This window comes from Entelurus aequoreus, linkage group LG04 (assembly GCF_033978785.1).
Source record: "Entelurus aequoreus isolate RoL-2023_Sb linkage group LG04, RoL_Eaeq_v1.1, whole genome shotgun sequence".
In the NCBI taxonomy this organism is placed as follows: domain Eukaryota; kingdom Metazoa; phylum Chordata; class Actinopteri; order Syngnathiformes; family Syngnathidae; genus Entelurus; species Entelurus aequoreus.
Genome location: NC_084734.1, coordinates 68,061,898 through 68,076,890, shown reverse-complemented (window position 1 = coordinate 68,076,890; position 14,993 = coordinate 68,061,898). Strand labels below are relative to the sequence as shown.

The 14,993-nt window shown below is 37.6% G+C and overlaps 1 protein-coding gene across 13 annotated transcripts in view; it reads left to right on the top strand.

Annotated features, from left to right (window-relative positions):
- The window catches only part of tenm2a (teneurin transmembrane protein 2a), a 639,454-nt gene that overhangs the window by 554,790 nt on the left and 69,671 nt on the right, over positions 1–14,993 (top strand). For all 13 annotated transcript variants that reach the window (XM_062045574.1, XM_062045572.1, XM_062045573.1 and 10 more), the window contains 3 exons: positions 1,954–2,055; positions 2,450–2,644; positions 9,036–9,236. In XM_062045574.1, coding sequence (XP_061901558.1) covers positions 1,954–2,055; positions 2,450–2,644; positions 9,036–9,236 — 498 coding nt within the window. The remainder of the gene's footprint in view (positions 1–1,953; positions 2,056–2,449; positions 2,645–9,035; positions 9,237–14,993) is intronic.

Sequence of the window (14,993 nt, the reverse complement as noted above, 5' to 3'; positions counted from 1 at the left end):
ATAAACCCCTGACTGGAAAAATAGACAAAAAATCAACAATACTATTAAACCCTGGACATGTAAATACACGGTTAATGCTTTCCAGCTTGGCGAAGATCAACAATGCTGTTGCTAACGACGCCATTGAAGCTAACTTAGCAACGGGATGTCACAGAGCTATGATAAAAACATTAGCGCTCCACCTACGCCAGCCAGCCCTCATCTGCTCATCAACACCCGTGCTCACCGGCGTTCCAGCGATCGACGGAAGGACGAAGGACTTCACCCGATCATCCGTGCGGTCGGCGGCTAGCGTCAGCTAGCGCGTCTGCTATCCAAGACAAAGTCCTCCTGGTTGTGTTGCTACAGCCAGCCGCTAATACACCGATCCCACCTACAACTTTCTTCTTTGCAGTCTTCATTGTTCATTAAACAAATTGCAAAAGATTCACCAACACAGATGTCCAGAATACTGTGGAATTTTGAGATGAAAACAGAGCTTTTTTGTATTGGTTTCAAAGGGGTACCAATACTTCCGTTTAACTAGTGACGTCACTCGCATACAAAGACGTTTTCAACCGGAAGTTTAGCGGGAAATTTAAAATTGCACTTTATAAGTTAACCCGGCCGTATTGGCATGTGTTGCAATGTTAAGATTTCATCATTGATATATAAACTATCAGACTGCCGGTCGGTAGTAGTGGGTTTCAGTAGGCCTTTAATTGGTTCTTTAATAGCGTTTGTAAATAGAAAAGGTTGTATACTGAAGCAAATGTCAACATAAATAATCGCTTTCAGCCTTGTCAAAACCCATATTTTAGTCAAAGTTTGTACACACTGAACTCAATACAAAGCACTGTACAGTACTGTATATCAAACAAACATTCTGTTTAATAACAAAGTCAAAACAACAACTAGATGAACTGTCCTCTATATGCAGCCGCCCTGCCGACACAAACATACACTGGTACACTAACAGTTTGAAATCAACTCCTTAACTTTAACAGCCAGGTCGTACCAATGATTAAGAATTTCAAAAATTAAATTCACTTTACCTTGTCGGTTAATTATTTTAGCATGCAAGAAGGATGGTGGATACTTTTTAAATGTTTCAAACCACACATCGCTTGTCCACTGCTTTCTTTGGACTCATATTGAGCCAACAAAACTAGGAAATGCTGTTAAAAGGCTAAAAAAAACACTTAAAAGGCACAAAAAGTATAACAGTAGCTAAGAGCAGCGCTGCTCTGCTGACTAAATGAGCACCGGGACACTGAAGAGCCCACGATTGAATGGCTGCCCTGCGAGACAATGGCTGGATGAAACATTGGTACACTGAGACAAGGTTCCTACACCAAATAGTATTTTTACCTGGTCTGTGTTCATAAATCGAAAAGTTTGTACAATGAGGGGTTTTTAAACCGAGGCTACGCTGGCAAAGAACTACGGACTACAGCATAAACCAGTGATGACATCATAGAGGAGCGACTTAGCTTCAAGGTGGAGAGTTGAGAGCAAGCCAACAGGCACGTTTTTTAATATAGACACATTGTGCAGTACAGTATATGAATAACTCGTGGGATTTTTTGTCTCAGCACTTAATTCTACGAAATTAATTTGTATAACCAGAATGGCATACAAAACGTGGGCAAACTACAATTTAATTGAAAACCGAATCTTATAAAAAGATGGGGGGGTGCAAAAACTGAGGTACCGCTGTACCCTGTCTTTAGAAAGAGTTTCAGTTATGTCGTCCTTCTGCAGGAATAATTAAAACTCCTCCACATTGTGAAAAAGGCCCTGAAAAAGAAAAAAAAGAATTTTCTTTTGATGTGTGTGAGACTCTGAGCTCCTTTTGGTCGACTTGTAGGATCTCAAAGTAGTGAATAGTGCCAATGGTTTAATCGAAGCTTTGAGGCTTTCTCACCCTCTCCCCTTCCCCTCTCTCTCTGTCACACTTTGTCTTTCTCACAGATTCAGTGCAAGAGTGCCCGCGCAATTGCCATGGTAACGGAGAGTGCAATTCTGGCGTGTGCCATTGCTTCCCCGGATTCCACGGCATGGACTGCTCCAAAGGTATGAGCTTGCTTTCAATGGCGGTACCCCCTGTCACAAAACGGCGTCGTCTAATGAGAGAAAAGCACACGAAGAGTGGCGGTCCGGGAAGATGAAGGGCTGTAAAAATGGCGTGTTGAGGCCGTGTCAAGATGACTGATGATGAATGGCAGCTCCTCAAGCTAATATCTCTCTCGCCCTGTGCTCACCTGGGATAGACAGCTTTGATGAATAGTTTAGTTACCTTTCCCTGTAATTACTCTTTATGTCAGCACTACTCTCCAGAAACGTAACCACTATATTTACCCGCCGTCCACTGGAGCGAAAGTTGGGTATCTGTGATTGGACAGTTTGACTTGAAAAATCGTTTTTACCAATTTTTTAAATTGTCTCTCCCTTTTCTGTTCTACGCCAGCGGCATGCCCAGTGCTGTGCAGCGGCAACGGCCAATACGACAAGGGCTCCTGTGTGTGTTACAGCGGTTGGAAAGGACCCGAGTGCGACGTCCCCGTCACACAGTGCATTGACCCTCTTTGCAGCGGCCACGGCACCTGCACCAATGGCAACTGTGTGTGCTCCATCGGCTACAAAGGGCAGAACTGTGCAGAAGGTGAGTGGTGAGCGAGGGGTCCTTTTAATGATGGTGGAATCCTCGGGAAGGTACCAGTAAAACCAGACAGTCTTGACAGAATTTTCAGAGAAAATCTAAAATAATGGCCTCTGCAACACACCTCACCAGCACAGCTGATATGGGGTGCTGGAAATAACAGATTTTTGTAAAAAATAAGTTTTAAAAAATCCACAATATACGAATTTAAAGACGATATTTGATGATGGACGGATTTAGGATTCAATGAGGTTTGGAGTTTAGCCCAGAAGAGTGATACATTTTTATAGCCTTTGCAAAAAAATAAAAAATACATTTTTCTAAATGATACAGAATGTCAACTTTCAAATTCTGACAAAAAACACTAGAATACAAAACTAAATTCACATTCTTCAATGAAGCAAAATAGTAATAATCCAGGCTTGTTTTGATTCTTCCCATGTACTTATGGAGAGAAATTGGTATCTTTTAATGACATCCATCCATCCATTTTGTACCGCTTGTCCCTTACGGAGTCGCGGGGGTGCTGGGGCCTATCCCAGTTGCACACGGGCGAAAGGCGGGGTACACCCACGGACAAGTCGCCACCTCATCACAGGGCCAACAAATCAAGCAAAAACAAGATTTATGATATTATCTTGCTTTAAATTCATTTTTTTTGTACCACAATGTTGCTGATAGTAACATACTTGCCAACCTTGAGACCTCCGATACCGGGAGGTGGGGGGTCGGGGGCGTGGTTAATAGGGGAGTATATTTACAGCTAGAATTCACCAACTCAAGTATTATATATATATATATATATATATATATGTATGAAATACTTGACTTTCAGTGAATTCTAGCTATATATATATATATATATATATATATATATATATATATATATATATATATATATATATATATATATATATATATATGTATATATATGTATATATATGTATATATATATATGTATATATATGTATATATATATATATATATATATATATATATATATATATATATATATATATATATATATATATATATATATATGTATGAAATACTTGACTTTCAGTGAATTCTAGCTATATATATATATGTATATATATTTATTTTATTATACATATAAATAAAATAAATACTTGAATTTCAGTGTCCCGGGGGCTATCCAGTAGATGGCAGTATTGTCCTGTTTAACTTCTCCTCCGTTCATGACTCGGCCACCGTGTTCAATGGAGAAGTTTGTTTTACAAAATATACAGGCAACATAATTACATACCCCTTCCCCTTCGAACTGTCCTGGATGAACTGAAATTATTGTTTCCATTCGTTTTGGAACTTGCAAGCGTATTTCTTCATCTTGCTCGTCTACGGCGTTGCCATGTCTGTAACTTCCTCGTTCTTCTGCTTTGTCTCCTTGTTGTGTGCGCAGTTGTGCACTCTACTCTCTAAAAGCCGTAGATGTTATGACGTCATTGGGCAGGCAAGCTGTTTATATTGTGGGAAAGCGGACGTGAGAACAGGCTGTCCCCACTCAGGTCCGCATTGAGCTGGAGGGGGCGTGGCCTCCAGCTCCGGCTGAATACCGGGAGTTTGTCGGGAGAACATTTCTGCCGGGAGGTTATCGGGAGAGGCGCTGAATACCGGGAGTCTCCCGCTAAAAACGGGAGGGTTGGCAAGTATGGATAGTAATGTCCAAAACTTCACAAACCTGAATCATCACCCGCTTCAGTACAGCTGGTGTTGTTGTCAATCTGTCGCAGTACTTAAAAAAGTTCACAACATTCATGTTTACTGTCTTCCCATTCAGAGGAAGCTTAGCAGGCTGTATTCAGGCTACTTTAAATAGCTGCTGCCTCTCTGTTGGACTCCGGTACTGCATGTTACTGCCGAGAGGTTTTTTTCTGAGATTCAGATTTCAGATTCGGGGCTTCAGTCCTAGTAGCCACCTCCTAACGATACTGATAGAAATGTAATATTTTGAGGAACCTTATGGTTTCACAGCACCCCTGTACCCAGATATTAGTAACTTTCACTTTTGAAAAACAAAAAACACAACACAGCGTACAAACTTTAAAAACTGTTACTATCTAATGTTGCAGGCAAATGAATCCGTCTATTCAATATGAAACTCTCTAATTACTCTCCATATAATATATATATATATATATATATATATATATATATATATATATATATATATATATATATATATATATATATATATATATATATATATACATATATATATATATATACAGTGCTCAATACCGGGGTAGAGTGGAATATAGGTCAGGGAAACCTGCGAAACAGGCTTGTAGAGATGATATAGCCTCTTGTGTTTTTTTTCTGACATAACGTATATGTATATGTATGTATATATATGTATATATATATATATATATATATATATATATGTATATATATATATATATATATATATATATATATATATATATATATATATATATATATATATATATATATATATACTGTATATATATATATATATATATGTATATGTATATATATATATATATCTCTCTTCTTAAAATCTCCTGAGATTGAGGAAACCCCTCATGCAACAGGCCTGTAGAGATGAAATAGTCTTGTGATTTTTTTCCCACACATACATATTACGCTCTACCACGGTATCGAGCACTATTTTTTATTAATTTTTTTATTTTTTTGGATAATCTAATTAAGACATATATATATATATATATATATATATATATATATATATATATATATATATATATATATATATATATATATATATATATATATATATATATATATATATATATATATATATATATATATATATATATATATATATATATATATATATATATATATATAATAATTAGTGCTTTCAATTTTTGTTTTTTTCAAATCATATTAATCACACTTTTGAAATCGGATTAATCATGATTAATCACAGATTATTACTTTCTTGCATTATTTGAATCAATTAAAAAAAAAAATAAAAAATCCCATATTTGCACACAAATGCAATTTTATTCTTAGAAAGAGGTTATGCAGCCTCCGTAGCAGAACCTCCAGGTTCTGTAACAGCTTCTTCCCTCAAGCCATAAGACTCTTGAACGCATCATAATAATCCCTTCAATTCCCCCCAAAAACGGATTACCTCCCTGGAATATAATGACAATATAACATACATCCATAATTGTGGATGCATATGCAAAAGTGCAATATATTTATCTGTACAGTAATCTATTTATTTATATCTGCACCTTATTGCTCTTTTATCCTGCACTACCATGAGCTAATGCAACAACATTTCGTTCTTATCTGTACTGTAAAGTTCAAATTTGAATGACAATAAAGAGGAAGTCTAAGTCTAGTCTAAGAATGTCATCCACAAACATGTTTTAAAAGTTTTACTGGAATGCACGTAATTTGTTTGTTCAAAACTCGGTGGTAGTTTTTTATTATTAAGACATGTTTTGATTGATTGATTGATTGAGACTTTTATTAGTAGGTTGCACAGTGAAGTACATATTCCGTACAATTGACCACTAAATGGTAACACCCGAATAAGTTTTTCAACTTCTTTAAGTCGGGGTCCACTTAAATTGATTCATGATACAGATATATACTATCATATATACCATCATCATAATACAGTCATCACACAAGATAATCACATTGAATTATTTAGAGAGAGAGATCAGAAGGCATAAGAAAAAGTATCTGCATTTGATTGTTTACATTTGATTATTAGCAATCCGGGGAGGGTGTTAGTTTAGGGTTGTAGCTGCCTGGAGGTGAACTTTTATTGCGGTTTTGAAGGAGGATAGAGATGCCCTTTCTTTTATACCTGTTGGGAGTGCATTCCACATTGATGTGGCATAGAAAGAGAATGAGTTAAGACCTTTGTTAGTTCGGAATCTGGGTTTAACGTGGTTAGTGGAGCTCCCCCTGGTGTTGTGGTTATGGCGGTCATTTACGTTAAGGAAGTAGTTTGACATGTACTTCGGTATCAGGCAGGTGTAGCGGATTTTATAGACTAGGCTCAGTGCAAGTTGTTTAATTCTGTCCTCCACCTTGAGCCAGCCCACTTTAGAGAAGTGGGTAGAAGTGAGGTGGGATCTGGGGTGGAGGTCTAGAAGTAACCTGACTAGCTTGTTGTGAGATGTTTGGAGTTTAGATTTGAGGGTTTTGGAGGTGCTGGGGTACCAGGAGGTGCATGCGTAATCGAAAAAGGGTTGAACGAGAGTTCCCGCCAGAATCCTCAAGGTGCTTTTGTTGACCAGAGAGGAAATTCTGTAGAGAAATCTCGTTCGTTGGTTAACCTTTTTGATTACCTTGGTTGCCATTTTATCACAGGAAAGGTTAGCCTCTAGAATGGAACCTAGGTAGGTGACCTCATCTTTCCTGGTGATAACAATGTCACCTACTTTTATGGTGAAGTCATTGACTTTCTTAAGTTTGATGTGGGACCCAAACAGGATGGATTCTGTTTTACCCAAGTGGATGGATAGCTTGTTGTCAGCGAGCCAGGTGCAAGTTCTACAGAGCTCAGCACTGAGGATTTTCTCCACCTGTGACTTGTCCTTGCTGGATACCAGCAAGGCAGAGTCATCCGCAAACAAAAACAATTCACAGTCGCATGCCGATGACATGTCGTTTATGTATATTAGGAACAGTAAAGGTCCCAATATACTGCCTTGGGGGACTCCACAGCTCACCGAGAGGGGGGGGGACACGGTGCCGTTCACCTCTACCACCTGCTCCCTCCCCTCCAAGTAAGATTGCATCCAGCTCCATGAGGTTTTGTTAAATCCGATTGCTCTGAGCTTATCCAACAGTATAGCGTGGTTAACGGTGTCAAAGGCCTTCTGAAGGTCCAGCATGACCATGCCGCAGTATTTGCCCGCATCCACCTCATGTTTGATGTGGTCGGTCAGATAGAGAAGGCATGTGTCAGTGGAGTGGTTAGTTCTGAAGCCGGATTGGAATTTGTACATGAGTTTATTAGTGGCAAGGTAACTATCGACCTGTTCATAAACTATTTTCTCCATTACTTTCGAAACGGAACTGAGAATAGAAACAGGTCGGTAGTAGCGTACGCATTGACCGCATTACTGCCCGTATAACAACACACATTTCAGGTAACCCTCCACGGTTAAGGTACAGGAGCACTGCTAGATGTGCAAAATATCTGTGAGAACTAACTTAAAAAGATTCCATTTCCCGCCATGATGTCTCCCCATATGGTGATTATTTTACAAGAAACATGGATATCTGTTGCCAAACAAGCACATCGTACATCCACTGACACACTCCTTGGAGCTCCAGTGAGACAGCTCATCATAGCACACCCTCACCCTGAGTGAGCGTCCTCTCACTCCATGTATACACACACAGTTGACAAATGGTTACACAACCAAAGACATCACAGATTTTATTAAGGGATTAAATTGCATCTATTGATCTCTGTTAAGAAGTACCTGCCTACCACACTCTGAAGATAGAAAAGTATGAGGAGGAAAATGACGAAAGATGAAAGGGCCGAGTCAAAGCAGCAGTATGAGGTCAAAAAGAGAGGGAGAAAGGAAAACGTACACAAAGGGTGAAGATGAGGAGGAAGAGTAGAGTGTCAAGTCGAAGAGGTCAAGACACAACAATGTCAGCGTTTGCTCCTTGCCCCCCTCCCCCCCATCAATCTTTTCTGCCCTGCTCTCATGCATGATATTCATCCCGGCAGACTCCCTCAAACAATTTACCTGGAGTGCCACTGACATGAAAATCAATAGCTGTGATTCGCCTTTTCTGCTAGGCAAACACAAATGGAGGGCGGAGGTTGCCATGTGTGAGCATGTGTGCGCACGGGAGGGGCGGGCCGGTCAATAACGGCCGAGGAGGGGGAAAAAAAAGAGGACGAGGAGAGGCTGAGCGAGCAGGACAGAGCAATGAGAGCACGCCAGGGGAAGAAGGGTGGGGTAGAGGCGCGGGAGCATGGGGGTCTTTTGCCCAAGAGGAGGTAATTTGTCAAATTGTTTTTTTTTGGTTTTTTTTCAGAGAGCTGGCTTTCAGCTTGGCAGACTGACATTGTCGGGTTCTCTTGTGTGTACCACAAATGTGCACATACACACAAACGCGCACAGAATACTAATTTGTTATGTGGCAACACAATTAAAAGATGCTGCTAGTCATTACTTTGTTGCCTTAGTAATAAATCCGCTAATGTTGTCTTTTATTCCGTTATCTTTCGGTGCACACAAAGGATGAAAACATCACTTCTGTCACTTCCCTTCCTTTAAACACCTACTCATAACATGTTTCTTTTGTCTTCCAGCATAAGCTGGGAGGTGACAGTTTATTTTTTTCATTTGTGTTGGTCTTTGTTGATTTGGTTTCTCTGCCTTTGATGCAGTGGATTGCCTGGACCCGACATGTTCCAACAATGGCATTTGTGTGAACGGGGAGTGCCACTGTAAGCCAGGATGGGGAGGACTCCACTGTGAGCTGCCCCGGGCTCAGTGTCCGGACCAGTGCCACGGCCACGGGGCTTTCATTCCAGACACTGGACTGTGCAGCTGTGATCCCAACTGGATGGGCCCTGACTGCTCTATGGGTAGGTACAGTAGAAGCCATTTGGAAATTCTACATGAAAAAGTCAGTTTTAAGCAGCTACTTGTGTGTTTTTTTGCATCTAATAATACACATTTCATTCCAAAACTTAACTAATTTCTTTTAATGCTATTCTATTTTTACAGCTTTGTGTTTTGAAACAAAGAAAAACACAATTTGGCAATTTAGGCTATACAGTACAGTGTTTTTTGGTCAGTAATCCTTTCCAAAGGGTCCAACGAAAACTGAATCGTACAAAAACTGAAGCTTTTTTTTTAATTTTTATGAGAAATAATGCAAACCCAGAAAAATTAACAAGAACACATTTTATGGTAACACTATAGTATGGGGAACATATTCTAAGTAACAAAGACTTAATTTAGAGTTATTTGGTTAGGGTTAGGGTTAGGGTTAGGGTTGGGGCTAGGGTTAGGGTTAGGGTTAGAGGGTTAGGTTAACATGTTCCCCATACTAAAGTGTTACAGGCTTACTGGTTGTATAATAAGGCCATGCAGAATAAGGCATTAATAAGTACTTAATAATGACTAATTAAGAGCCAATATGATACTAATTTGCATGTTAATAAGCAACTAATTAATGGTGAATATGTTCCCCATACTAAAGTGTTACCCATTTTATAGATAATAATTATAGTTTTGTTGGATCAAAGTGACATGAAATATTGTAATTTTTTACTGTTCAGTCATTATAAAATCATATCCTTCTGAGAATGTAGTGAAAATATGATTTTGAAACACTTTACCGAATATCTCGGGATGGGTACCAAATTCGGTGCCAACCAAAGTCCATCGATAGTATGAGGTACCACTTTACGTCAAATCAATGATTAGGGATGTGTATCTTACAACATCTCATGATTCGATTTGATTCCGATTCTTGGGGTGATGATTTCATTCAGAATCGAGTCTCGATTCACACAAGTCTCGATTCCAAACCAATTTTTGCAATATTTTACAATTGACATATAAATTATTATAAAAACCTTTTAAAAACAAGTAACAGGTTACAAAAGCTTCTATTGACTGCTGACGTATGACGTATACGCACAGCAATTAAGCTTGGTCATTGCCTAAACATATACTGTATATAGATACAGTATACAGTACAGGCCAAAAGTTCGGACACACCTTCTCATTTAATGCATTTTATTTATTTTCATGACTATTTACATTGTAGATGGTCACTGAATGCATCAAAACTATGAATGAACACATGTGGAGTTATGTACTTAACAAAAAAAGGTGAAATAACTGAAAACATGCTTTATATTCTAATTTCTTCAAAATAGCCACCCTTTGCTATGATTACTGCTTTGCACGCTCTTGGCATTCTCTCGATGAGCTTCAAGAGGTAGTGACCTGAAATGGTTTTCACTGCACAGGTGTCATAGTTTTGATGCCTTCAGTGACAATCTACAACAGGGGTCACCAACCTTTTTGAAACCAAGAGCTACTTCTTGGGTACTGATTAATGCGAAGGGCTACCAGTTTGATACACACTTAAATAAATTGCCAGAAATAGCCAATTTGCTCAATTTGCCTTTAACTCTATGTTATTATTAATAATTAATGATATTTACACTTAATTGAACGGTTTAAAAGAGGATAAAACAAGAAAAAAATGACAATTAAATTTTGAAACATAGTTTATCTTCAATTTCGACTCTTTAAAATTCAAAATTCAACCGAAAAAAAAAGAGAACAACTAGCTAATTCGAATCTTTTTGAAAAAATTAAAAAAAATAATTTATGGAACATCATTAGTAATTTTTCCTGATTAAGATTAATTTTAGAATTTTGATGACATGTTTTAAATAGGTTAAAATCCAATCTACACTTTGTTAGAATATATAACAATTTGGACCAAGCTATATTTCTAACAAAGACAAATCATTATTTCTTCTAGATTTTCCATGACAAAAATTTTAAAAGAAATTCAAAAGACTTTGAAATAAGATTTAAATTTGATTCTACAGATTTTCTAGATTTGCCAGAATATTTTTTTTGAATTTTAATCATAATCAATCAACCAATCAATGTTTATTTATATAGCCCTAAATCACAAGTGTCTCAAAGGGCTGTACAAGCAACGACATCCTCGGTACAGAGCCCACATACGGGCAAGGAAAACTCACCCCAGTGGGACGTCAATGTGAATGACTATGAGAAACCTTGGAGAGGACCGCATATGTGGGTAACCCCCCCCCCTCTAATAAGTTTGAAGAAATATTTCACAAATATTCTTCGTCAAGAAATTAGAAACTAAAATGAAGAATTAAATTAAAATGTATTTATTATTCTTTACAATAAAAAAAATAAATTTACTTGAACATTGATTTAAATTGTCAGGAAAGAAGAGGAAGGAATTTAAAAGGTAAAAAGGTATATGTGTTTAAAAATCCTAAAATAATTTTTAAGGTTGTATTTTTTCTCTAAAATTGTCTTTCTGAAAGTTATAAGAAGCAAAGTAAAAAAATTTATGAATTTATTTAAACAAGTGAAGACCAAGTCTTTAAAATATTTTCTTGGATTTTCAAATTCTATTTGAGTTTTGTCTCTCTTAGAATAAAAATGTCGGGCAAAGCGAGACCAGCTTGCTAGTAAATAAATAAAATTGAAAAAATAGAGGCAGCTCACTGGTAAGTGCTGCTATGTGAGCTATTTTTAGAACAGGCCAGCGGGCTACTCATCTGGTCCTTACGGGCTACCTGGTGCCCGCGGGCACCGCGCTGGTGACCCCTGATCTACAATGTAAATAGTCTTGGAAATAAAGAAAACACATTGAAATGAGAAGATGTGTCCAAACTTTTGGCCTGTACTGTAAATATACTCTCTAATTACTCTCTAATTATTATATATACACATATATATATATATATATATATATATATATATATATATATATATATATATATATATATATATATATATATATATATATATATATATATATATATACATCCATTCATTTTCTACCGCTTATCCCTTACGAGGTGTGTATATATATATATATATATATATATATATATATATATATATATATATATATATATATATATATATATATATATATATATATATATATATATATATATATATATATATATATATATATTTATATTTATCTACAGTATATACTGTATATATATATATTTATATATATTTATATTTATCTACAGTATATACTGTATATATATATATTTATATACATCCATTTTCGACCGCTTGGCCCTCTCAGGGTCGCAGGGATTGCTGGAGCCTAGCCCAGCTGCATTCGGGCAGAAGGCGGGGTAAATCCTGGACAAGTCGCCACCTCCCACAGATAGACAGGCATAGATTCACACTCACATTCACACACTATGGCCAATTTAGTGTTGGTGCATGTCTTTGGAGGTGGTAGGAAGCCGGAGGGAACCCACGCAATCACGGGGGAGAACATTCAAACCCGAGCCCAGGAATCAAACCCAGGACCTTCTTGTTGAGTTGGCATGTTCTCCCCTTTGCCTGCGTGGGCAGAGACCACGGCTTCCTACCACCTCCAAAGACATGCACCTGGGGAAAGGCTTATTGGCTAATTGGCCTAATTTGTTTTTACAGTGAATTCCTGGCACACACAGCTGCCAGTATTAGTTTTTTTTGTAAACAGGTTTTCAATACATCAGTATTTTGCCGTAAGCAAAAACAGATATCAACTGTAAAATTCATTGATTCAACATCAACATACCGTAATGTCCTATACATCTTGATTGCATTTTTCACAATAAATTCCTGGCATCCACAGCTGCCGGTATTTTACCGTGAATTGTACAGATGTTTTTTCACAGTTTACATATTAGGTTATGTTTAAATTCAATAACTCAATAAAACTCTCCTTAGCAGCAGGAATTGAGCATTCATCATGAGTGCAGCAATGTTTCACTTTAATGAAAAAACAACATACTTCCCCTCAGCAGTATCCCTCAACAAATGTGTATCCAAATATCTGTGCATATTGCATCTCCTGCTCCACAGGCGGTCTCAGACGCATATCTCACCACATGCCTCCACCTCCAAATAGCCACTGTAATGAAGGTGCAGTGATTTTAACTGAAGGGGCCTAAACAGTATATATATATATATATCCTATATCCTATCTTTCAAATCTGGATTGTATTACAATTGAACTACAACCACAAGTCTTAAGTCATAAGAACAGTTTCTTCCCACAGGCTATCACTCTGATGAACACTATACAGTCACAGTGTGACCTATTGCTGTGCAAGGAACCTGGATTTAATCTTTCACTGTGAATAAGATAACTCAGGGGTTCTTAACCTTTTTGACTTCGGGGGCCCAACTCTACCACGACAGAGGGCCCCGAGTGGGGCCCGTGCAAATATTAATATTGAATGATTACCGTATTTCTCGGACTATAGAGCACACCGGTATATTAGCCGCACCCACAAAATTTTAAAAGGAAAAAATATGTTTCCATATAATCACTGCATCAGACTATAAACCGCAGATATACAGGTCGTGAAATTAGTTGTTTACGCAGAAAGATTTTGTAAATGTTTATTTGCATACCTTAAATGTTTCTAGGGACGGCGTGGCGCGGTTGGGAGAAGGTAAAAGGTGGTGGGGATCAAACCAGCAACCTGAGGGTTCCTGGTTTGATCCCCACCTTCTACCAACCTAGTCACGTCCGTTGTGTCCTTGAGCAAGACACTTCACCCTTGCTCCTGATGGGTCGTGGTTAGGGCCTTGCATGGCAGCTCCCGCCATCAGTGTGTGAATGTGTGTGTGAATGGGTGAAAATGTGGAAATAGTGTCAAAGCGCTTTGGGTACCTTGAAGGTAGAAAAGCGCTATACAAGTATAACCCATAAATGGTGTCTGTAACATGGCAGTAAAACAGCTGATCAAACAAAACAGAAGTCCTCGTAATGGATCAACTAGCTACGGAAGCTCGTGCTCCAATCAGCTAAACAGACTCAATAATAGGGATGTGCGTATCGATCCTGTGGTATCGATATATCGATACTCACACGCTACTCATTTGGCATCATTTTTCTGAAAAAAGTATCGATATAAACCAAAAAACTGTGTGTTGGCTGCAAGCATCACTTTCAGATGTTTTTGATTACTTACTTAACTTACTATGTGCTGGGACACCCCTGTACCTGGTAGAGTATAGAGCTGGCCCAGTCACGTCACAGGAGACAGCGAATGAGCGTCGTCAACGTGCAACACACACACAGCCAGCCGACAGCGTTGTTACTTTTCCTGAACAGCAATCTGAGACTTCAGTAAAGTGTGCCGACATATCTCGAGTACACTAAAGGTGTGATGGTGTCAGACATTTTTGTAGATCATTTTTCCAAGTTCATTTTCCTAGGGAACTGTCTTTCGTATGCAGGTTTATAGGACAAGGAAATCCTAGTTTATTGTGATAAGGAAATTATTGACTTTGCTTTAGAGAAGTGTTATAAGTTTACTTCCACAAAGAGGTTTGAAACATAAAATTGTTATGAATAAATGTTTTTTTAAGCTTTTTCTACCAATACTTTTTTTTTGAGAAATAAGAAAAGTGAAAATGCGTATATTTTTGTTTATATTTAATTTATTTTTCATATTTATGTTATTTATTTTAATTTTACTTTTATTATATATTGACCATAATGAATGTGGTATAAATGGTCTGTATTTGTCTTGTGATTTGTCTTAAATAATAACAATAGTAATAATATTTTTGACTGACAA